Consider the following 25,091-nt stretch of genomic DNA (forward strand, 5'->3'; position numbering starts at 1 on the left):
ATTTGTCCCTTATATCTAGGTCATCTAATTCGGTAGCAGACAGTTGTCCACAGTATTCCCTTAAAGTCCTTTGTACTTCTGTAAGGCTGATAGTAGTGTTCCCTCTTTTATTTCCAGCATTTTAGTAATTTGAGGAGATTCTCTTTCTCTCCCTCCCATGCCCCTCTCTCACTGTCTCTCCTTTTAAGTTTCAAGTGTACAATTCAACAGTTTATAGTATATATATTACTCTGTATACAATCACTATGGATAACAGTATGGAGGTTCCTCAAAAAACTAAGGATTGAATTACCATATGACCCAGCAATCCCTCTTTTGGACATTTTTATTTATTTCTACACTAATCTTTATAGAACTCTTTTCTTTGGGTTAAGAAAAGGGGTTAGTTTTGCTCTTCTTTTTATAATTTCTTAAATTGGCAGATTAGGTAATATATTTAAGATTGTTTCTATTTTTTAATTATAGGCATTTACAGATATAAATTTCCCTATATGCACTGCTTTGGGATTATCCATAAATTTTGCTATGTCGTGTTTTGTTTCTATTCATCTCAAAATATTTTCTAGTTACCCTTTTAATTTCTTCTTTGAGCCATTGGTTGTTTAGGAGTGTGTTGTTCAACTTTCACAGATTTATGAATTAACTGAACTTCCTTTTGTTAATGATGACTAATATCACTCCAAGGTGGTAGAAGAGCATACTTTTTATAATTTTAATATTTTTAACTTTATTGATTTCATTGATTTTTATATGTATAATTTTCAGTGTCCCTATTTTCTAAATCATTAGTTATTAAGGTTTTGATCTTTCACTTAGAGGTAATTTATAAAATGATTTTTTTTATATTTCAAAATCTTGGGTTATTTTTCTTTGTTCAAAACTTTTTTTAAAAAACGATTTGTTATGTCATAGAATATCTTATACAGTTATAGTTTTTCAGGATTAATTAAGAAACTTGTTGTACCCTGATATTCAGATAATCATTCACCCCCACATCATTGGGTTAATATCACGATAATTATTTGCTCAAATTCTGCAATTTGGAGGGGCTTTGTGAAGATGGGTTATCTCTGCTCTGCGCAGCTTCAGCTGGGCAGCTCAGCTAGGGCTGGAGGAATCTCTTCCAAGGATAGTTGGTAGTAACTGTTGGTAGGGAGTTTACCTTGGGCTATTGGCTGGATCCTTGGTTTACTTCCATGTGTTCTCTTTACATGAGTGGATTGAACTTCACTTCCTATGATATGGTGGCTGGAATTTGAAAGGGAGCATCCTAAGATTTAGAGCTCCCAAATTATAGCCTCCATATAAGCACTTACCAAGCATCTGTTAGGATCACACTTGGAATATCTCATTGATTAAAGCCAGTCACATGACTTAGCCCAGAAATAATGAATGAAAGGACTATACAAAGGTATGCATGCCAGTGAAAATGCTTTCTTGACAAGTCACCATAGTGATAGTGTGCCATACATGATATATAGTAAAGTTTATGCAAATTTTATAGATTCTTTGAAGAGGCCGTGTTTTGTTTTTAGACCAGAGAACTCAATATATGTTTGTCCAACTATTATTGATAGTTTATTCAGATCTTGTATATCCTTATTTATGTCAATAATAAAACTGGTATGAAAAAGCTCCTGCTGTTGTTGTTTGTATGTATGTATGTATGTATGTATGTATGTATGTATGTATGTATGTATTTATTTGAATCGAGTGGTTGTCTTAGTCAGTTCAGACTTCTATAATAGAATACCATATACTGAGTAGCTTATAAACCATGGAAATTTATTTCTCATGGTTCTGGATGCTGGGAAATTCAACATCAAAGTACAGGTAGATTAAGCCTCTAGTGAGGGCCTGCTTTATGGTTCACAGGTGGCTATCTTGTCACTGTGTCCTCACATGTAGGAAGGGATAAGAGTGCTTTCTGGGATTTCTTTTAAAAGGGCACTAATCTTATTCATGAGGGTTCTGCCTTTATGTCCCAAAGGCCGCTTCTCCTAATATTATCACGTTGGAGCTTAGGATCTCAACATATAAATTTTGGGGGAACACAAACATTCAGTCCATAATAGTGGTCTTTCTATTTATAATCAATTCTGCTTTGCTTTTATATAATTTAGTACAAATATATCATGGTTAATGAATTTTAATTTTATTTGTACCTTTCATCAGTAAGAAGTGCCTATTATGTACTAAACACATTTTTGTTTGCTTGTCTCAAATGTTTTCTTTGTTTTACTTTAGTATTGTGAATTCTCATTTTTGTTTTGGCCCTCTGTCACTTTTATTATTTCTTATTGTTTTATTGAATTTGTAATGATTCTGGAATTCTTTGGTCTTTTCAATGACTGCTAAGGACCTTTCTCTTGGGCATAGCTTATTTCTTTTATTTCTCCAACAACCCATTCACAAAGTTAGTTAGTCTATACTTTTCATAAATTTGAGAAAGGAGAGGAAAAATTTTTAAGCGATCTAGTTATCAATTTAAAACCACTGAACCTTTCAGTGTTTGTACAATAAATTAAGGTGACAATCTCTACACGTGGTAACAAAACAAAGTACAATCCTTATTTCTCTTTTTCTGTTTCTCTTTTGCCCCTTACCCCATTTAAACTGCTAACATCTGAGAAAAGGGCAAGAGTATAATTTGAGTAAACATGGTATCCTGAGCCTTATATTTTAAAAATATGTTGCATTTGGCATTCCTTATAACACAGATTACACATCATTTTCCTGTGTACAGGAAAGGAAACTAAAGTACAAGGAAGATAGTCTCACAGTGTCAAGATGTCATCCATTCAGCCACACTATGTGTGTTGCTAAATTGATTGATTCTCTCTTTATAGAGCTGGCATCCCATGGAATACTATGATAGCAGTTAATTCCTAAATGCAACACAATAAATTTGGACTTGAATAAAGTGCTCTATTTCCTTCTGTTTTGAAAATCTATAGTTATTGTACTTAAAGAGAGAAGGGATTATTTTTTATAAATGTTCAGATCATTAAGATTAATTTTATCATTGTTAGGGGTCGGGAACATGGAAGTTTTCTAGGAAGATGCTTCTAAAGGAAGTAAAAACTGCCTGCCTTGCATTTTAGTGACTTGAATAAGAGGAGAAATTAAAGTAGACCATTCCTTGCCTATGGGAGGAGAGAAATTAGCAATTTAGTGTGGGTAAAATGGTAGTAAAAATTGCTTAACTTTTACCAAGAAATCTAGGGGTCAGACATTAGACAATTCCTTTTTTTTTTTTTTTAATTAATTTTTAGTCAGGGTAGTAGAGATTATGGCTTATGGCAATCTAGAATGTTAGCAAAAATGTAGCATGGAAGACAGTTTCTGGTTATGTCAGTTATAGACAGCAAAGAGCAGTTGTAATGAAATGTAACTTGAAATTCCTTTGCTCTTGCTCTCGGAAATCTCTTTCTTTTTTATTCTGTCTACTCTTTTTTTTTTTTTTTCTTCACTACATTCTAATTTTATTGAAATTACTGTAAGGATGCTTCATGTGTGGCCTTGGTCTCAGTATTGTATCATGCTATTGTCCTTTAGCTCATCATCAACCAGATAGTTGTTATCACACATACTCTGGCCGTGGATTCTCCATGTTATAGTCCCTCCTTCCCATTTTCTCCTTATCTACCTCCCAGGAATGTCTACAATGTTTAACACAAAAGAAGAGATCACTAATTGTGAGATGCAGACTTTGGCCTCTGGAAAGATTCATTTAGTGAAAGAAGCTTCTCTGTATTGAAATCACACTGAATCTGTTTTTATTTTATTTTATTTTGTTTATTTTATTTTATTGATAGCTTTCTTTTCAGGGCTTAGCAAATGGTTTACTTATCTGGAATAGGGAGACAGAGTGAAATCATTCATGAGAAAGCTGTAAAAGCCCATGGCCAAAGGTTTTTCATATATTCAGAGTTTTGGAACTATGGAATTTCTGTTTAAAAGGTGAAAGAGGAAAGCATTTTTTTCTTTTTTCAGCCACAGAAGAGTACAGATTTAGGATCTATTTGTCCAGCATTTTATGAGGAAGTACAGTGGAGATTTACTCTAAGACGTCTACAAATTATAAGAATGAATTCTAAAACATAACTTTGAAATATATGCTAGCTATCTTTTAGAATAAAAATTCTTTATTTAAAAAATCTTAAACAAAAAATAGGTTCAAATAGTGTACCAAAGTAATACATCATCAAAAAAAATTGTTAATATGCTCACACAAATTTGTTTTTGAGTAGAAACTGTCCTAATTTTGCACATAATATTGATTCTGTCCTCAATGTTTAGGTATATTGGAAAATAAATTTAAGCTTTAGGTTTTAAGGTTTAAGTTTTAAAACTGCATATATATCTGTCATTAAGATGTTTTAAACCTTAATTGATGGACACAGCATTCCATTCCAGGATGGGAATAAATCTTACAAATCTCTCTTTCTTGTAGAGGTGAGAACATCAAGAACTCCAAAGGTCAAATGGCTACTTGATGCCAGAGAACGGTTAAATATTAACTCATAAGATATACTTTTTCTATTAAATAACTAATCTATTTTCTTCATAGTACTTAATAAACTTTTATTTATTTACCTATATGTTAGCTGTCTCCCTTAGTAGAAGGTGAACTCCATGAGGCCAGGGATTTTTTTGGTGTGCTTTGTTCATTGCTGTGTCCCCAACACCTACAACAGTGCTTGGTATATAGTTCAGGGTCAGTACATATTTGTTGAATACATGAAAATATAACTAGATAAATACAGGCTGCAGTGCTTTTATAATTTGGTGTCAAGCTATTTGTTTCTGGTTTGGTAAGAGAAGTTTCCACCCAATAGGAAGAACTTGATCTATACGTTAAAGGATGGTATTCCTTGGGGATGACGGGAATGAACTTCCCCAAGGGGATAAAGGTTGCCATGAACCAGGAGCAAAGATCAGGAGGGAGATTGATTTGGGTGGAACAGGGGGAGAGTAGGCTGCCTCTGGTGTTTTGAGATCACACATACTTATCTCAAACTGGACCTGCTGGAAAAGACGACCCAACAACACTGTTACTGCTACCAACTTTTGTCACCAAGGGTGGTAAAAGTCTTTGGCCTATTTGACTTTGGCTTGAATAGTCTAAAGGTCAAATATTTGTTTGGTTGTTTATTCACACCTCCTCAAGGTTCAGGAGTATGTTAGTCCCATCCTCATTACCATGTCCATTGTGCTGCCTGGTTTTTATCTAACCCACTTATCTAACCCACAATCCCCATGGAAGGTGACAGATTTCTCTATATAATAATAATGTCACTTTGCATTTGTATAGTGTTTAGTATTTTTTATGGCACTTGCACATACATTATCTCATGAACAGATTCTTAATAAATTGCACTGTCATTTAAAATGATCTGAAATCAATTGTGCCATCTGGGAAACATTCAATGATCCTAGTGGGGAGATGAAAATTGAGTCTAACTTGCATAAGACTGTGTCAGTCTAATCTTTTTACTCTCATACATATATGTGTGTGTGTCTGTGTGTGTATATAGGCTTCCCTAGCTTAAAGAAGTTTTGCATTAATCAATGAAATAATGGGTCAGTATTAGTTTTAAGAGTCATCTATCACTCGTACATGGAAAGTGTATTGATAACTCCTCCAACCAGAGTATCTTCTCACACTCTAGTTCATAAAACATTACTTAGGGGTCTGAATCACACATCTCCTGAAACCCAATCCACAGGAGGCAGGTGACCCAGTAGGAAGGTTTAGCATCTAGAAACCAGTCATGGCCCACCTTGACCTATGGAATTAATGAGGCTATTCTGATGCATCATAGTCCAGTTTATTTATTATTTAACTAAAATGTTCACAGATAATATATGCTCATGGCTGCAAAAATTTGGCCCGGTCTTAACATTTTATATATTCATATGTATTTCATACTTTAAGATGCTGCTTATATTTAAGTGAACTTTCTAAGCATTGATTTTATTGGTGTTAAAACAAGTTAATACGTCTCTTGAAGGGAAATGTGATGCTTTTAGAAAAATGTCCCAAATGTCCCATATAAATATACTGCTATCATTATTTTTTCTAAAGTAAGTGCAGAAAACCATATTTAATGCTTAACTAGCTTTTCATGTGCCTTTCTATAAGAAGGATGACTAGAGCACTAACAAAATACATTATGCCAATAACATTGCAACTAGGATAAAATACAGGATGCCCAATGGAATTTGAATTTCAGATAATGGAGTTTTCCAGTTTGTGTCTCAAATATTGTATTTTTTTTTTTTTTTTTTAGTATAAATATATCCCAGATTTTGCAGTTTTCTAGTAATTGAAATTTAACTGGGTGTCCTGGATTTTTATTGGTTAAAGCTACGAACTCTAATAGTAACGTAGGTCCAGGCAGGCTCTAAAATTCATTTTAAAGATGTGGGCAGTTTCCTTCAGTGGCATAGTATGTTATTTCATGACTCTTGAGTGTGTCATCTAATTCCCTTTCCCCTCTGTAAGAACTTTGTGTTTAGAACAAACTTAGAGCTGTTTAGATATCAAATCGTTTAAATTATCTGCTTAATGACAGTGGGCATCTGTGAATATTTCTGTGGTGCCAGAATATTTCAGAATCTCTGAAGATGAGGCTTTAAGAGACGATTGACATCCAGAATGGCATTACACCTTAGATATCTTTAATTGTGGAGCTCATGGGCATGAGTGAATGTATTCCAAATTGATGTAGTTTCTTCCCGCCTACTTGCTCCCCTTGTATCTATGTTGATGATACTGATATCCACCCTGTCATCCAAGCTAGATGCTTGGGAGCCTGGAAGATGAGGGAGTCTTCCCTTTTCTTTACCCTCCTCCCCACCAGCAATCAGTCCTGTGAATTTTCTCTCCTCTCCATATTTTTTTTGGCCACTGCATTAGTGGAGACTCACCTTGCCTTTTTGTCTCTCCTCCAGCTCAATCCCTTCACACCTCCATAGTGGAGAACACAGCCGGGCTAGTCACAATGCCCTTTAACTTCTGTAGCTAGAGTGGACCAGACCATATTCCGTCAGTGCCGTTTGGTACTTATAATAAGTAGGGCCTCATAGAAGATCAGAACATGGATGGATCTTGCAGCTACATTCATCATTCTGCTTAGAGTCCTTTTTGTTAAGTTCTGTTCATCTCACCGAGTATCTAGATATCATATTGCTCACTCTCCTCCAGAAAATGCACCGAGCCACTTATTTCCGAGTCCTTTCAAGTTCCCTCATCCCATTTAATTCTCATTAACTTCTGTTCCCACCATAGTAATATATTTTACCATAACCATGTAGTGACAGGCGCTCAGACAGACACACACACACACACACCCATGCACACGCGTTAGGTGCATGTATGTGTTTTAGCCATCCTATATTGCTAAATGCTCTACATCGAATCATTTCAAGATATGGAATAATATGCTTTTCAGTCTAAAAAAAACTATTTTTTAAGGCATTTTATTTTATTTTATTATTAATTTCATGTATATAGTACATTCGCTATAGACATGTATATATTTTATGAAATGACCCTCCTGATTATTCTATCACCCATCTACAAACTGTAGTTATTGGCATATAGATTTAGTTACATCACTTCAGGTCAGACTTTTATCCTCATAAATTCATCTGGACTTTTGCCTCCTTGATTGAGCAAATGATAGACCTTGTGTTCTCAGACAGATGGTTTATAGTCTATCAAAATTTACATTTTTGTTTCTTTTTCAGGTAACAATGATAAGTTAGTTCTCTTTCTCCTTTTTTGTTTAAGGCAGTCTAGGGAAATGAGAGTTTGATAGCCAGAACCTGAGAACTAAATATACTTTTTAATAGACTCAGAATTAATATACTGCAGTGGAATGCAAAAATTTTTTTTCTATCTTTACTCATTGAAACAAATATTATTGGATGGATCGTTTCAATGAGAAACTTGTCTCTAAACGTTTAGTCTTCACTATGTCCTAAATTCCTCAAGATTCTTTAATTGGTATTTTCTAACATTTGCTGAGTAAAATAATTTTTTACGGTGTCTTCAAATGCCACTTCCAAGATGCTACATCATTAGATTGCCAATGAGACACTTTTCAATGATAATTTTTTTATTTCTCTCAAAGTTTTAATTTCTTCAATTTCGCATACCCTTTGACAGATGCTTCAGCCCTAGTATTTCTTTCTGCTCATTAGTGCTATATATATATGCTTGTTCTTATGACTTCCCAGCTGGCAAATATTACAATTTTATGTTCTCTGGAAAGTATTAACATTTGGAAGGTTAAGTTTAACTGTGGGTCACTAGTATGAAAATGGGGACACACCAGGAATTACTGAAGTGGCAGATGCCATGGAATCATTGAATCTTGACATCAGAAAGGTTCAGTAGCCGGCTGAGTCTCTCAGATTAAGAAAAAGCTCACCTACATACGCGTGGACACACACATGCACATATACACACATATTTAAAAGTCAAAGGAGTACTTGAAGTGTATAGTAGCAAAGGAGAAGGTAGAAAAATGAAAAGAAATATTCACCTCAGGAGATATTGTGGAGACAAAGACAGTCTCTGTCACACCACCAATTATGAAGAAAGCAGGCCCTGGGGTTGAAGACACCACCCTGGAGCTGACTCTCTCTCTGGTGCAGCAGCCCTGGCCTTTGTCTGCAGAGATGCCTCAGCCCCTTTGAGACACCTCAAAAACAGCCCTAGAAATTTGAGAGAATGCGAGGGTTGTTAACATCAGATGAGGTCTCAGCCTAATTTGTTAAACAGGCAAATAATTCACAGAGCACAGTGCTAACTCTAATTATAACTAAGAATAAGTGATCTGTGACAGAGCCCACTCATGGGTGAGGCACCCTGTGTGGCCTGAAGGACATGTGGATGGAGATTGGATCTGGGAATTGTCTGCATATGGTTTTAATGGAATCTTTGGTGTGAATGGAGTTATCCAAGGCCAGAGTGAAGGGTGAGAAGAAAAGCATTATTTAACAGATGGAGGAAGGAAAGAAACACCATTATATGGGATGTGAGGGCGGAAGGGACCCCCCCTTTCTAATATTGCAACCTGCCTCCCCACATCCATTCCCGACATCCCTTAACATAAATTTTCTATTTTCTGTAGCACTTATCACCTACTAAAATACCATATAATTTACTTTTTAATCATTTTGTTGTGGTTTGTTTCCTATTTTCCCTGCTCCCTATTTCTTACTAGAAGATAAACTCCATGAGGACAGGTGATTTGTCTGTTGGTATATTCTAAGCAGGTAGATGGTGCCTGATACTTTGCAGGTGCTTAATAAAAATGTATTGAATGAATGAAAAATATAGCAATGTATCAAGAAGTAAGTCATAGTCATGGGCGTCAAAAACTGCAAGAAAGTAAAGCAAATGAAGTAATTAGTAATCCGTTGGTGTTCTAAGGAGGAGCCATTTTAATGGTTTGATGGGAATAGATGCTGGACTGCACTGGGGTTAAAGAATGAATCATAGATGGAGAAGTGGAAGGGGCCAACAGATATCACTCTTTCAAGAGACACTGCTTAGAAATGAAGAAAAGAATGGTACTTATAGGAGGATTTGGGGCCAAGGGAGGGTTTGACATTATATGTTATTGTTGTTTTTAATGGATGAGACTCACAGGGCAATGACAGAACGTGATCTGGTCCTTGGACATGGTGAAGGATCAGGTTTACATTATGAGAAGGTCACTTTAGTGGCCGTTGAGTGTGTGGCCTGGAGCAAGAGAGAGTGGGCAAGGGCCCAGCTGGGCCGCTGCTGCAGAAAGGCTGGGAACACTTTTGGCCCTAGCATTGCCCTGGGTCTCTTTTCCACTGGCTGTAAGTGACCACCATTTCACCTCTTTCACCTAACTCTTCCGCTTTACCTCTGGAATCCATCTGAGATCAGCAGTCTCCTCTTAATCTCTTCTCTGAAACTTTACCTCCTGGCTTTAGGTAAAACCTGGCTGTCCCCTGCAGGTACTATCTCTCCCACTGCCCCTTCAGCTCTCTCACCCCCGGGGCCTGGAGGGGTTTTATATCCTCCCTTTCTCCCACATCTTCAACCTCTCCTTCTCTGCTGGATTCTTTACATGGACATTCAACCTCTTACGGAATTAGAATATGAAAGAAAACCCGAGTTCCCATATTCCTATTTGGCTCCTTCCCAGATACTTCCCTATCTCTGTACTTCTTTATAGCCAAAGTTTTCGTGAGTTATTTTTATTTGATAAACTGTCAAATAAAAAAAATAACATGTCCAGACTTAGATAAGCAGAGACTTTATTGGAAGGAATTATTGCAAGAGGAGGAAGACGATTGGGAAAGGCTCCCTGCCCCACTCCCACCCCAAGATTTAAAAGCATCTCAAAGGTCAGGCTGAAAAGGGCTTTTTCTTTATAAGGTGGAGTGAACAAAGCCAGAAAGAACCGTGTGGGCAAGTGGGATGAAGGGGATGAATGGGCGGAGGTTGAGGGTATGATGTACCCTGAAGCCAGCCTGTTCTCAGGAGGGGCTGATAAGGGAGTGCAGTACACTGGCTCAGGCTATGGGTCGACCCAAGTTTAGGCTGTTTCGGTCACCCTCATGGCTCTCTATACTGACCATCCCCAATATACTGTGTCCAGCCCAGAGTTCTTGTGAACCCTAGATCTAGACATTCAATGTAAAATGTCTCTGACATATCCCCATTGTTGTGAATTTTTCTTTTCTTTTTTTCTTTGAATACTAACTTCCTGGCACTGTAAGATGCTCCAGGCTCATATAGAATATTTCTTGCCCCAGTCCTAGAATCAGTCATTTCTCCAAGGACTCCTGATTCTTTTTATTGAAGAGTAGTGTCAAAAACCAAGCTCTGGTGCTAAGTGTGCTTATTGCTCCTGGACTGTAATCATTTCTAGGTCTTTTCAGCTGACAGAGCAATGAGATATATGTGCATACTAACCTGGGTATATATACATATCTGTAGATATTTCTATATGTAATCGTCCATAGCAATATTAAGCTAAACATTGGTTCATTCTATTGTCTCTAACTCTAACCTATTGCCCCATCATAGAGCACCCCAACGCCTTTCCTTGCTTATCTGTAACCTTTCAGTCCAACAGTGAGAACCTGGCTTTTGCCATCTGCCATCCATTTACTTAATTGTTCAATTCCAGTATGCACGAGTAGCAGTAGCAGAATCATTAATCTTTACCACTATGGGAAACAATTTTATAAATTAGATTATAGTCCTCATGTATAGTAGCTTTTGCCTGTCATCCTACTGCCTCCAAAATATGGACTGCTTCACACATTTTCATGTCATCCTTGTGCAGAGGTCATACTAATCTGCACTGTATCATTCTAATTTTAGTATATGTGCTGACAAAATGAGCACAATAATCAAACTTTTAACAAAGATGATATGACCACTGCCATCTCACTTTATTCACTTTGTTACATTTAAAGAAGAGAAATCCCCCTCTTATCTTTTATAAATCATCATATTATTGAATTAATATGTTATTCATAAATTAGCAAGATGCTCCTATTTTAAAATGTTTTGAAAAACATCTAGAGTCAGTATTTTCCTTGTTTACCTCATTTAGTGTGTAAATAAGGATAGTTGGCAATTAGCAACTTGATGGTTTATAAATCAGTGAATGACTACTGATGGAATTTTAAAATTTAAACAGTTTGCTTTTAAAAAAATTAAAAATTAGGTTAAGCATTCTCTTTTCCTCATCTTTCTTCTACCTTATTTTCACCATCAATTTGTAAATGTATCTCTATAAAGTTGAGGTAGTGCTTAGATAAATTTTAGTCTTGCCTCCTCTCAAAGGCTGCTGATTTTGAATTATGTTTACTTATTTATTGAAATATTGTATTGAATTATGTTTATTCATTGAAATATTTATAGTAAATATGCATTGTTTCTTGCCATCTACCTGATTCTATACTACTTCTGGCTTCCTAAAAAATTATTTTGAACTTCATTGACATATTATTGACAATTAAAAATTATATGTATTTGAGGTGTTTGGTGCGATGTTTTGATATACACACGAATTGTGAAATAATTACAACAATCAAGCTAATTAACATATTCATTATTTCACATAATTACCTTTTCTTTTTTGTGATGAGAATGCTTGTGATGTACTCTCAGCAAATTTCAGCTATACAATGTATTATTATTAACTGTAGTTACCATGTACATTAAGTCAGCATAATAAGTAAAAAATATCTTTTTATTAAAGTATAACAAACACATTTAATTATAGATGTTTTAATTTTTCCCAGAAGACCCCTAATTTTGTTAAATATTAGATAAATTATGCTCTATTTTACGATTAAAAGATTTTAGATGACCAAATTATATAGGAATAACCATTTTTTAAAATACAGAATTATTTTTTGGTTTGAGAAAAATAAAATCCATTTTAAATTGTGTGTGTGTATACTCTTTAACTTCTTTCTCTTAAATGAAACATTGCTAGCTGTAACTCTATTTCTCTAAATATGGTTGGGCTCATTCTAAGTGGAGAAATTGGAAATTGTTACAAGGCAGCAAATTATTTTACAATGGTTTTATAAACAATAGTCTTTAAAAAATAACATATGATGTTTGCAAGTTGTGATTGAATTGACGACTTCGGCCTAATTCCTCAAAGGCTAGATTCTTTTCGAAAATGAAAAACACATAAGTAGAAACCGTATTAATTTTCTAGGGCTGCCATGAAAAATTCCAAAGACTGGGTGGCTTAAAAACAGAAATTTATTTTCTCACAGTTCTCAAGGCTGAACGTCCAGGACCAAGATGTTGGCAGATGTGGTTTCCTTTGGGGCTTCTGTGCTCGGCTTGCAGATGGCCGTCTTCTTGCTGCCTCTTCACGTGGTGGTTCTGTGTACACACACTCCAGGTGTCTTTTCCTCTTGTACAGATACCTGTCATATCTGATGAGGGCCCACTCTAACGGAGCATCGTAATTTAATCATTCCTTACAGAGCTTTCCCTAAATATGGTTACATTCTGAGGTCCTGGGGATTGAGACTTCAACACATGAAATATGCAAGGACACATCAGATTCTCTTTTATTGTTGTCATTGCTTTTAGTTGTAATTATGAAACTCTTAGCTTAGAGGATAATTGAAGTTTGATCCCAGAAGCAGAGTGATAGCTAGTAACTGTGTTGTCCTTTATTCCTTTTTGTTATTCTCTTCCGGAGAAGTGATTCTGTCATTTTCAAGGATATGTGGACAGCTTTGAGAATCTGATGAAAGTTATATATCAGTTTACTATGACAAATCACCTCAAAACTTAGTGGCTTAATACAGTAATCTTTTTGTTTTTCTCAGTACACTGTGTGCTGGCAAATTGGGATGGTCCCAACTGGGATTGTTGATCAGAGTGTTGGCTGGGCTCACCTGTGCATTGTGGTCCTTGGTTTTCAGTGGCTTCACTCACAGGTCTGGTGGTTGGCTGCCTGTGGATAGAGGTGGCAGCAGTAATTGGGCCATACGTTCCTCACCATCCAGCAGGCAAGCCTGGACGCAGTCACTGGTTGTGTTCATAGGGTTTTCAAGAGCAGAAAGAGAGAGTGAGCCCCAAAGAGTAAGTGCTTTCCATGTCTCTCCTTATATCACTCTTGCTGATGTCTCCTTGGCCAAAGTAAGTCATGTGGTCAAACCCAGATTCCAGAGGTAATTGAGCCCATTTCTTGATGTGAGGTGCTGCAAAGCCACATTGCAAAAGGGCACGCCTGTGGGAAGGAGAGGAGTTTATGGTCTCTAGTGAGAAGGAAGAGGAGATGTAATGATGAGGTAAATAAACCAAGTAAACTCTGTTTTTACAAGTGTTTCTCCCCACACTGAGTAATTATCTTCTGAGAAAAAATTAAGGCTGTCCTCCAAAGAAGTACAGATGCTGGCTATTGAAAGTGAGCACACCAGGAACAGGAAATGGAATAGAGATCTGCAGGGCTCTGGGTGGAATACACAGAGGATCTGCTTCACGAGCTTTGGGAAATATGAAACAAATCTTCTGAGTAGATGAAAACATGAGAAATTTATCTGTGGAGAGCCAAGGACATTCGTTTTCTCTTGATATTATCTCTTGTGAAGGCGCTTTTTAATGAGAGGAGTCGATTGGGTTTCAACAGGGGACATGTTTTTTTTAAACTTAGGACCAGAAGAGCCCTGACAATTCCACCCCAAATTCTTTCATTGTCATATTATCGAACTCAACACTAAGTATGAAAATGCTTAACTGAGAGATCTAGAAATCACCTTCCTCTGCAAATACATAATGTATAAACCAGGAATTCTTCATAATCTCATAAGAATAGCAACTCCTTGGTTATTCTTAACAGTCAATACCAATTATGCCTACTCTCTTCTGTTACTGATTCATCGGTTCTTTTTATATCTTACTGTCCAAGTTAACCATTAATTCCCATGTCATTAATTTAGAGGCCTCAGCACAGTCCTAACTACACACCATAGAAATGAATTCTCAAACTACTGAATTTGGGGTGTGTGGATGTTGGGTGCTTTTACACATTGCTGAGTTTATTAGTCCAAAATATTAAAGGTGACAACACTCTCCTCCACATTAAAAAACAAAAACAGAAAACCATTTCAAACTTTTCCCTCACAGTTAAACTGCATTGAAAGGCTGACAACGTTCTTGTCCAGACTGGAAATACAATTTCAGGGAAGACGAACATGAAGGATATTGTTATTTCCTGCAACATATTTAAATATGATCTTTCCCATACTTTATAAGTTAGAGTTGAATAGCAAAAGAAAGTACTGTATCAGTCAGTTTTTCTCATAATAATGCTGCATCAGAAACCACCACAAAATCTCAGTGACATTCAACAATAGGCATTTATTGTCAGACTCACAGGTCTCTGTGTCTTCTGGACTGGTTCTCCTTTAGGCTGCAGGTTTATGGGTTGTATGAGGGCAGATCTGCCTTTTGTGTCTTATTATGGGCCCCAGCTGGAGCGGGGGCAGCCCCTCCCTGCCACATGTTCTTCTGTTGGTAATGGACAGATGCTCATAGAGGAACAAATGGAAGCACTCAAAACTTGTTAAGACTGAAGCCCTGATCTTGTGCACTGTCCATTCCACATTCCATTGGCCAAAGCAAGAAAACAGAATCACAACCAAACGCAGGAGTGGGCAACAAATACTGCCCACTAAGAGGCAAGAGTAAGATGTCCAAAATCTCCAGAATAGTAAAGAATTCAGACCAACGATTCCATCCAGCACTGAGTGGTGGTTGTTTTTGGAAACAAAAACTTCCTGGGACACTTAATAGACAATGTTTAATATGGCTCATTGATATTTAAGGGTTAAACTGGAATTACTTAATTATGCTTCTTGATTCATCTGAGTCTGGGAGAATTCAAAGATACTTTTTAATATGTTTACTTGAAATAGTGATAAAGAGTTTCAATTTTTTTTCTTACATCTCTAACTATAGCTTGAAAATTGGACTTCTTTTTGTGTGTGCTGAGCTCTTCTCTTCTTTTTAGTGTCTGTTAACATCCTTATTTTTATTCAGCCCCGAGGTACTGAAGAGTGAGCCTTATGGGGAGAAGGCTGACGTCTGGGCAGCAGGCTGCATTCTTTATCAGATGGCCACTCTGAATCCTCCCTTCTATAGCACCAACATGCTCTCCCTGGCTACAAAAGTAAGCGACCTTGGGATCCAAACGGTCTCACTAAAAACGCCATTCTTTTTCTTCTTAAATAGAACTTTTGTGATTTTAATAAAACTGTCAATGAAAGGTAGGCATTATTTTATTAACTGCATGATCCAGTTTATTTTTTTTTTTTTTGCCTTTTTCTAAACCTACATCATGTGCTATGGCACATATTCTCCTATAATTGTCTTCATTTATCGTGGAAAGTTATAAAATTTAATTATTGTTAAAAATAAATATAACAAATTACTTTTGGTCTGTTATTCTTAATTGCTACTTGGACTAGCCACAATCCAGCATATTGTATTATCTTACACAGGTTAATGTTAGCCCAGCTTGAAAAATCCAATGCCAAGTCCAAGAACTGTTTAATTCATGTTAGGTTGTTATTCATTGGGATGATTTTGTTTCTGATTCAAATTCGTGCACAAAGTTACAATGCTTATAGTGTAACTCTCATGTTGTGGCCAAGTAGTGCTGCTCAAAGATATCAATGGCCCCTTTACTTCCATCAATCCACTCTCATTTGCTTTGCAGATAGTGGAGGCGGTATATGAACCAGTGCCGGAAGGCATCTACTCTGAAAAAGTGACAGATACCATCAGCAGGTAATTAGTCTCACAATTTTGAACATACAGAGATTATTAAGGAATACCTCACATCTACAAAACTCCATTATGTAAATATTCATGAAGGGAAAGGGCTCCAAAATAATCCAAACCTAGAAAATGTTTGCACATCACCAGTAATAGTGACCATTTGGAAGCCAGGAAATGTCCAAGAGGAAGTAGTACTTGAAATATTATGCAACTATTAGAATGATGGTTATGAAGGCTCTGTATCAACCTGTAAAAGACATCTGATATGAAAATTAATACAACAGGATGTAAAGCTGTTTATAACTATGACGAAAACCTTAAAAATATGCATGAATGTGGAAAAAGGCTGGACAAGAACATATGAAACTGAACAAGGTCATGTTCGATGATAAAATTGTAAGCATTTTTCATTTCTATTTTTAAATCAGTAGTTATGTTGTATGATAAATTTTTAAAGAAAGTCAGAAAAGCATTTTCTAGCTACATATTAGGCGTTTCATGAAAGTCATCATCCCCTCACAAAGTTCTGACCCCGCAGGTCTTGTCCTGGCTGACTTCTCACCCCACGCCCTCCCAACCTTCCCTCTTTTCCCTCCCTGCAGGCACACGAGCTCCCTGTTCATCTTGGCACGCACCTCCCTCTGGACCTTCGTTCTGCCTTATCAAGCCCATGGCACCCATCACCCTAACATGTCATACATGTGCACACAGATTTGTTTATTGTCTCTCTCTTCTCACCAGAATGAAAACTCCACAAGAGCAGAGGATTCTCCCATTTAGCTCATAGCTGCTCAGTGCCCGGAGTAGTACCTGACATGAAGCAGACCCTTAGCAGATACTGGTTGTATGAATGAATGACTCTCATTTATCTGACTGATTGTTGTTTCTGGACCATTTTATGCACTTAAGTTGGCCCAACATTACTTCTCTGCCCCCATTGAGCTGAGTCAAATCCCCATTATTATAATGGAAACCCTAGAGTCACCCCAGGTAGACTCTTTCTCCATCCCCCTGCCTAGTTCCCTTAAAACTCAGTTCTGTATTTGTCCTAGCACCGAGCACCCTCTCCGATGGGTTGGTATAGACATAGTGCTGTGGCCGTGCCTCTTTCCCTTTGGGTTCTCCTCTCAGTCCATTGTTTTGTACTAATAGGTACTCCTCACGTTTGTGTAATTACATCTGTAATCTTTCTTTGTTTAGCACAAGGCTGCCATACTGTACTAAGAGCCTCACACCCAGCTGGGGCTGTTTCACTAACTGCAGACTCTAAACAAACAATTTGACCATTTTCTGCATCTCTGTTTTCTTATTCAGTAAAATGGGGATTCTGATAGTACCACCCTCATCAGGCTGGTGTAATAATGATACAAAGTAACATATGCAGAACACTTAGCAAGGGGCTTGGCACACATGGTAAAACTTGAGTGAAGTTGGCATTTATCATTGTTAATATTATGGGAAATGAGCTGAAACCCCATTCTAAATCATCTGAATGCTGCATATACTGAATCATGCCTTGTTGCTAATGAATCCAGACAAATGTATTTAAACTGCTCATCTCCACGATTTGTTTTTGTTCTCTACTATTTGTTTTCTGCGAACGGCCTTAAAAATTCAAGAAGTCTTCAGAGATGTCAAGAGTACCAGATTTAGTCATTTAATTTCTCCTTTACATTGGTATTTGATTGCCTCAAAGAGCAGGGGAGGCGTAGTACAGAGAAAAAGAACAGACACGTTATTCTGCTTTTGTGGCACCAGGCAAACAGGACCATAATTTGCGTGTGACAGGCGCCATGCTATTGGTATCCATGGCTCCAGGGGCTAAGAGACTAGTGGCAGTCAGATATCAACATTCATCATGTAAAGGTTAAGAACATCAATAGGTTCGGGAATCCACTGGATTCTAATTCCTACTCTTCCACTCACCTTAACATTCTCAGGCCCCACTTTTCTCATTTGTGGTGTATGGGTCGCAATAGTAACTACTCACGGGCTTGTTTTAAAGCCTAAATAAGATAATGCTTCTGATGCTCTTAGCACAGGACCCAGCATGTAGTGAGCCCTCAATAAAACTAGGTATTGTTATTAATAATATTATTATTTATGGAATTAAGTATATGAAATGCATTATGAGAAATTTGATGAAGGATGGGAAAGAGAGCCAAAAGAGATTAACAGAAGGACTTTGCCTAGTCTGGGGATTTGGGAAAGTTTATGCAGTCTGAGACCTGCAGAGTTACTAATTCTCAGATAGTAAACAGAGTGGAGTAAACATTTCATAGACCGGCATCTGTGAAGGCTTTCCTGAGGGAAAGAGCTTGTTAGTTTGAGGAACTAAGAGAAATTGGTGATGTACCATGTTAAGTAAGGGAGAGAATAGCCAGAAAATGAACAGGGCCTGGGGAGGCCGATGCGGGCAGATCGACCAAGTCCTATAGGCCACATAGAGAGTTTTGAACTTTTATCTCAAGTAAGGAGGAGAGGATTAAAAGCCCATTAACAGGCTGGGACATGGTGAAAATATCCTCTTTAACAAAGACCATGATGGCTGCTCTGTGGAGAATAGACTGGAGAGAATGAGGGTGGGAGGGAGAAGGAGGTTCAGTTGTCCACTGAAAGATAATGGAGGCTTTGACAGGAGTGGTGTTGGTGTTGATGGAGAGAAGTGGGGTTGTTTTCACTGTGTGTTGGAAGTTGAGTCAACAAATTTTGGGGTACTATTGTAAAATGATTAAAAAATGCTTCAGTTAACTGGGAAAATGGAATGGCATTGAAAATTTGAAAACAATTAGATTTATTCTGTGGAACGTCAGAAAATGGAGCCAAGACCACGGAGTAGAAGTTCTGAGAAGGCCAAGGTCAGCTCACCGTGAGGAAGTGTATGTCAGACTTAGAGAGATATACAGTGGAGCAGGCTGCTAGATGGGTAGTGAATTCCCTGTCACCAGAATGTTTAAGAGGATGAATGATCACTCTTAGGGGACTCTAGATGAAATGTTTCCGAGGATACTTTTTATTCAAAATCATAAGATGCCATAATAAGTAAGAACTGACAATTTTATAACTGACTATAAATTAAGATTGCAGTGTGCATTCTGTAACAGATGTTGTTTTCATGTAAAGTGATTCAGGACTTATTGTCTGGGTTCACATCAAAAAGTTTTATCTTTAGAAAATTTGACATAAAAAACACTAAAATCCGTCATGAGTTGCATGCAATTGCATGTTTAATTTTCTTTGGATTTTTAGTCTTTAAAAATTAAGTTTCAAAAGAATTAGGGAACAAGTTCCATTTCCTGTTTTCTTTAGGAGATTGATATAAGAGATGCACCAAGGCAAAAGTGTTCTTAATGACCGCTCATGATTCAGCACACCAGACTCACGGTCAGTCACTAGTAATGGGGTAGAGCTTTTGAAATGTAAGACAACCATTGATGGAAAAGCTCACTAGACGCATCCTTAATTTTAAACTAGGCATTGTTTCTAATCACATATGTCTTCTTTCTTCATCTGATGTACTATTTTCATTTTTACTGTTTACATCTTGTCAGGTAGAGCTCACATAGTTTGTATTTCTAATGGGCGGCATCTTTCCTTTTTCTGGTTTGTTCGTGAGGTGTACAAGCTCATTTTGTCACTGGAAACTTTCTTTCCTAACAGGCTTTTAAATTGAGAGAATATCTTAGCAACTCTGAAGAGCTTGGGGCAGAAAGTAAATACATTTTGTTACTCTGCCCAGTACCAGCATTACTATTTTTACCTTCCAGTACACTGTTAGGAGACTATTGTCTATTTACTTTTTTTTTTTTAAAAGAACATTTCCTATTATGCACAAAATATTCCAATTGCCTTATTTTTCTCTATCTATGCCTGGTTGCATAAGCTGGCTGGTGCTTTGTTTCAGAAGCAGTCATGAGACCAACAAAGTCAATGCTTTCAGCTACTTTTAAGGACAAGTGGATTCTTACATTTTCACCCCACTTTCAACTCTTCACTTCTTAAAACTTGAAATGAATACCATTGAACATTGTATTCCTCTAATTCTTTCCACCTGTCTCTCAGAAAAGAGTGGAGACAAAGTGGGTAGAGTGAGTGGAACATCCCGGATTTTTTTCTAGAACATGATTTTATGTTTATTTAATTAGAGAATCATTGAAGCATTCAGTTGCCCTTAAAAATAGTCATGGGCTATAGAGTACAGCATGGGGGATACAGCCAATAATATTGTAATAACTGTGTATGGTGCCATGTGGTTACCAGACTTATTGGAGGGATCACTTTGTAAATTATTTAAATGTCTAATCACTATGCTGTATACCTGAAACTAACAAAATAATATTGAATACCAATTCTAATTGAAAAATAAAAGATAAAGAAAAGCCATATGGTAAAAGAAAGAAAGAAAGAAAGAAAGAAAGAAAGAAAGAAAGAAAGAAAGAAAGAAAGAAAGAAAGAAAGAAAAAGAAAGCTGTAAAAAGAAAAAAGAATTTCTCTGAAATATCTAAGCAGGGAGACATTTCAAAACTGAGGAGAGATATTCCTGGGAGCCCAAAATTCTGCGGCCAAATATTTTGGGTTACGGTCAGGTCAATTGTTAGATGTTAAGCTAAGTTGGTTCACTCATTTGTTCATTTGTTCTTTTGCTGAGTAGCTGTTAGGACTCAGATTCCATTTTCCATGCTGAGGAGAGATCATGGTGAAGGGGACACACCATGTCCCTCCCTTCAAAAAGTTTCCAGTTTCTAGTGGTAAAACAAATCATTACCCATTACAATAACTATAGTAGTATTAAGTACTCAAATATAGACAATGAAATGAGGACATTTAAAAGGGGGGCAGTAAGTCTGTCTGAGGGTGGTCCAAGAAGTGTTTCTGTTGGTGACTTGGAAAAGAGCAGCATTCTGGCAAGCAGTTAAGGGATGTGGTTTGGGAAAGGGAAGATACCATCAGCAAAAAAATCTCCAAACAAATAAAGAAACAAACAAAAAACCAGATTCAAGTAGAAGGAATAAAATGAGCGAGGAATTGCGGGTCATAGGAGAGCCATGGGCTGTTTGGGGAAGTACAGGCAGGCACATTTTTTGTGTTGCTTGGAGAGTGGAGCAAGAGGAGGTGAGGCTGTGGAGGGAGAGAAGAATCAGCTAAGGAAGAGCCCTATATGGCACAATGGAAATTTTAGTTTTGTCCTATGGGGCCATTGAGGGGCTACTGAGGAATTCTGAGCAGAGGAGTGATATAATCAGTTTGGGAATATTCTGGTAGCAGTTCGCAATATGGATCAGAGATGGGCAAGTGATGAGTGTGTCATTTAGGAGCAAGTGATGATGAAATAGGCCAATGGCCATGAGATTAGAGGGGAAGGATATGGATTCCAAAAATATTTAGGAAGCAGAAACCACAGGACTTGGCTGAGTGTGGGAGGGGAGGGAGGAGAAATAAAATTATGGATTTTCTTTATAATTTATTGAGCTTTTAAAATGTGTCAGCACTTTATAAGGATGGCTTCATTTAATCACCATACCAACTTGATGAGATAGATACTTTGATTATCCCATTTTATGGATGGGCATCTGGTTCTCATTTACTATAATATACAACTATATAATTTGTAAAATTATAGATGAAAAACTCGATTTAATTAGAACAACACTTAGCTTCTTTTGTGATTATGAGCAAAAGTAAGGAAGTTGAATACAAATATGTTGCTCCCACACAAGACTGACTTCACGTGTTTACAACCGATGCATAAAGCCTCTCTGCACTCAAAATAGTGCTCTGCTTGAGGTTTAAGCTCTACATTTGAGATCATGAACTTCTTAATTTTATCTTTGAATATGCATTTTGGAAGTGAAGTCTGAGGGGACAAGGAGCATGTGCGTTGGGGGCTTGAAACCTTAGCGCACCTTTGCCCTTCTCCCCTGTGTGGTGTGGCTGCAGGTGAGGGGAGAGGGTCAGGGTAGGGCATGTGTCCTGCTGCATCTTGGGGTGAGGCCAAGAAGAGGTCATCCCTGACCGGGCTGGCAGCACCATGCTGCGTTTGGTGCAAATTCAGAGGGGGCCTCTTGGCCACCTTTAAACCGGGTACCAATTATATCCTGCGGGCATGGAAGTCTCAACTCTTTGGGGTTCTGTCTACCATCATTTAGGACACTGGACTGCGGAAAGACAAGACTGACTTCCCCATTCCCTGCTTGGATCCCAGATTTTCATTTTGTACTAGGCACCCCACAAAATATATAGCTGGCCCCATCTCTTCAATCTCTTGCCTTACTTTCTATATAATAAATGTATAGACTGACCTTTGTTAAATATGAATTCAGAAGATACATAAGTGCTTGTTTTAAGCATAGTATAAGCCCACTGCCTTAGGATTTAAAAAAGTAGCATCGAGATAAAGAATGAAACGATAATGTCTCAAAATCAGGTTAAGATGTGTATTTTACTCATGATTAATAAACTCAATAAAAGAGAATAATTAGCATATTAACAAGTTAGAGTCTTATTTTGATTTCTGTTTTGAAAAATAATTGCAAGGAATAATTCTTAAATCTTGCCTGGAGACATCAGTATAGGAAAAAGTTGCACATGGGTTGCCAAATCAAATACAAGATGTGAAAACTAGATGTTTTTCTCAAAATTCAAGCAAGTTAAATTTTACTGAGAAGCACAGATGACTTCAGTGAAGTTAGAAATTTCGAATTTAAAGGTAGACAAAATATTATAGCGAGTGCCAGAAGTATTTAACTCATGTTAATGACAATTGGTTCCATGGGCATCTAACAGCCTTCTATTAGTGTTTAGCTGTGACGTGAACAATACCCTCTTTCGTAGGCTGATTGATATTTCCCACCTACGAAATCACAGAAAATATTACCATGCAATGTGTCAAATTAGCTACTTAAAAAAAAAAAAAATTACTACAAACATCTTAAACCTCTAAGTAACTGGGCTGTATTTTATTTTTGTGACCTCACGTTTTGTAAGACACTCACTAATCAGGTTGTGTTGGTGTTGCCACTGTACAGCTGGAAAAGGCAAATAAACTCTGACCCTCTCTTCCCCCAAACCTTTCTTCCTTTTGGTGCACGAGGGGTGATCATCACGGCCTATATCATTGGTATCCCTCTTTGTTTCACTGACCAGTCAGTTGGCAGTGATTTTAGAAAATAACTAATTCATACAGGAGAAGATAACCCCATCCACCTATCCTGAGACCCGAGGAGCAGCTTCATGCTCAGCCTGTCATCTTTTCCTGCCAGTTCAGTTGCAGAGAAGAGTGCTGCCTCCCTCTCCTTCCCAAACTTTCCAAATGCTTTTCGAGAAGTCTTGGATTCAAAACTATGCTTGCTGTCCATCTTACCCCAGATTCTCCTGCGTGCAAATGTTGGGGTGGACACACAGTAGAATTTAACTTTGACCCTCCCCACCCCGTGGCCTGCTCCTGACTTTGACCTGACCGTAGTGATGAGTTCATCCTCTCTTAGGTGCCTCACTCCTGATGCAGAAGCTCGCCCAGATATCGTAGAAGTCAGCTCCATGATATCAGATGTCATGATGAAGTATTTAGACAGCTTATCTACATCCCAGCTGGCCTTGGAAAAGAAACTGGAACGAGAACGGAGGCGCACGCAGAGGTATTTTATGGAAGCCAATCGGAACGCCGTCACATGTCACCATGAGCTGGCTCTGCTACACGTGAGTGTGACTCCTTCAGTCTCTTCATGATGCATTTTACTAGGGAGGTCTGAAGTTGTTCATACTGGTCTTAAGGGAAGTTCATTTTAAGTGAGGAAAATATCGATTGCCACATACAATATTTCACTCTTATATAGTTATACACTTGCATCCATTTGTATATCTTCTAATTTAAATTAAAATTATTCAGCATAATTGATTTTCCAAAGAACTAACCCATAATTTATTGTATATATTATAAAATAAGAGGTATCAAAAAGATTTCTTCACAATTTGTTTTTTATTTTCTGATCTTTGCATAAGTAGTAGTGAATGCTTATACTTAATACCTTCAGCAATTTGATTTTGGGACTATAGATGAAAACGTAATGTGTTATTTAGAGAAGGAAATAATATTTGCCTTAAAATTTTTTCTTATTAGCCTGTGGAATTGCTTTCATTACTGTTTGTGGTGGCAATAATATTGCTGTCCTTCAAATCGGAATATGTGCTTTTATTTTTCTTGCTAGTAACCTTTAAATTATTTTAATATTTGTTTATTTCTGAGCATAGCTTGGAAAAGGGATGCCAGAGCTACAATGTCACCTGTGTAAGTGAGTGTGCCAGTGATGCTCTTGTTGTGGTTTCTTATTTTCCTTCCTCTGCGCCTTAGTTGCGTCGTGACCCATGGCCTGTCCTTGCTCTGGGCTTCCTGGAGCAAGTATCTAGTAAGGGGCCCGTCAACCTACAGATGTTTTCTTCTTCCCTTCTCGGGCTAGGATGCAAGAAAACAGGGTTGTAACACCCATTCTTGATCAGGGTACCTGGTCGTTCAATCCTTTCCAGTATCCTAAGGACCTGCTCTGCTGGAGCTGGGGATGGTCTCAAAGAGGAGGCAGTTCTGATTTTTTGAATAAGAGCATTTCCAGGAAACTCTTTTCTTTTTAGAAGGAAAGCCTTACTGTAATGTGGGTCTATCTTGACGTACTTGGAATCCAGAAGTTAGAGATTCAATATGGTTTTCTTTTGGGGGAAAACTCTTTATTCTTCACCGTCTTAAATGCTGAGCCCAGCTATAATTTTATAGAAC

At 37.4% G+C, this 25,091-nt stretch overlaps 1 protein-coding gene and 1 non-coding gene across 6 annotated transcripts in view; one reads left to right on the forward strand and one right to left on the reverse strand.

The window, feature by feature from the left end:
* The window catches only part of NEK10 (NIMA related kinase 10), a 186,153-nt gene that overhangs the window by 98,446 nt on the left and 62,616 nt on the right, over positions 1-25,091 (forward strand). For all 5 annotated transcript variants that reach the window (XR_005647358.1, XM_039836712.1, XM_039836713.1 and 2 more), the window contains 3 exons: positions 15,587-15,716; positions 16,266-16,336; positions 23,812-24,022. Coding sequence is in view for 4 of the 5 variants with exons in the window: in XM_039836712.1 (XP_039692646.1) it covers positions 15,587-15,716; positions 16,266-16,336; positions 23,812-24,022 (412 nt within the window). In the remaining variant the exon portion in view is untranslated. The remainder of the gene's footprint in view (positions 1-15,586; positions 15,717-16,265; positions 16,337-23,811; positions 24,023-25,091) is intronic.
* On the reverse strand, positions 11,304-11,410 carry LOC120581877 (U6 spliceosomal RNA). The gene has a single exon (XR_005647394.1). It is a non-coding gene; the product is annotated as a U6 spliceosomal RNA (small nuclear RNA).

Source organism: Pteropus medius, unplaced genomic scaffold (genome assembly GCF_902729225.1).
Source record: "Pteropus medius unplaced genomic scaffold, Ma_sr-lr_union100, whole genome shotgun sequence".
In the NCBI taxonomy this organism is placed as follows: domain Eukaryota; kingdom Metazoa; phylum Chordata; class Mammalia; order Chiroptera; family Pteropodidae; genus Pteropus; species Pteropus medius.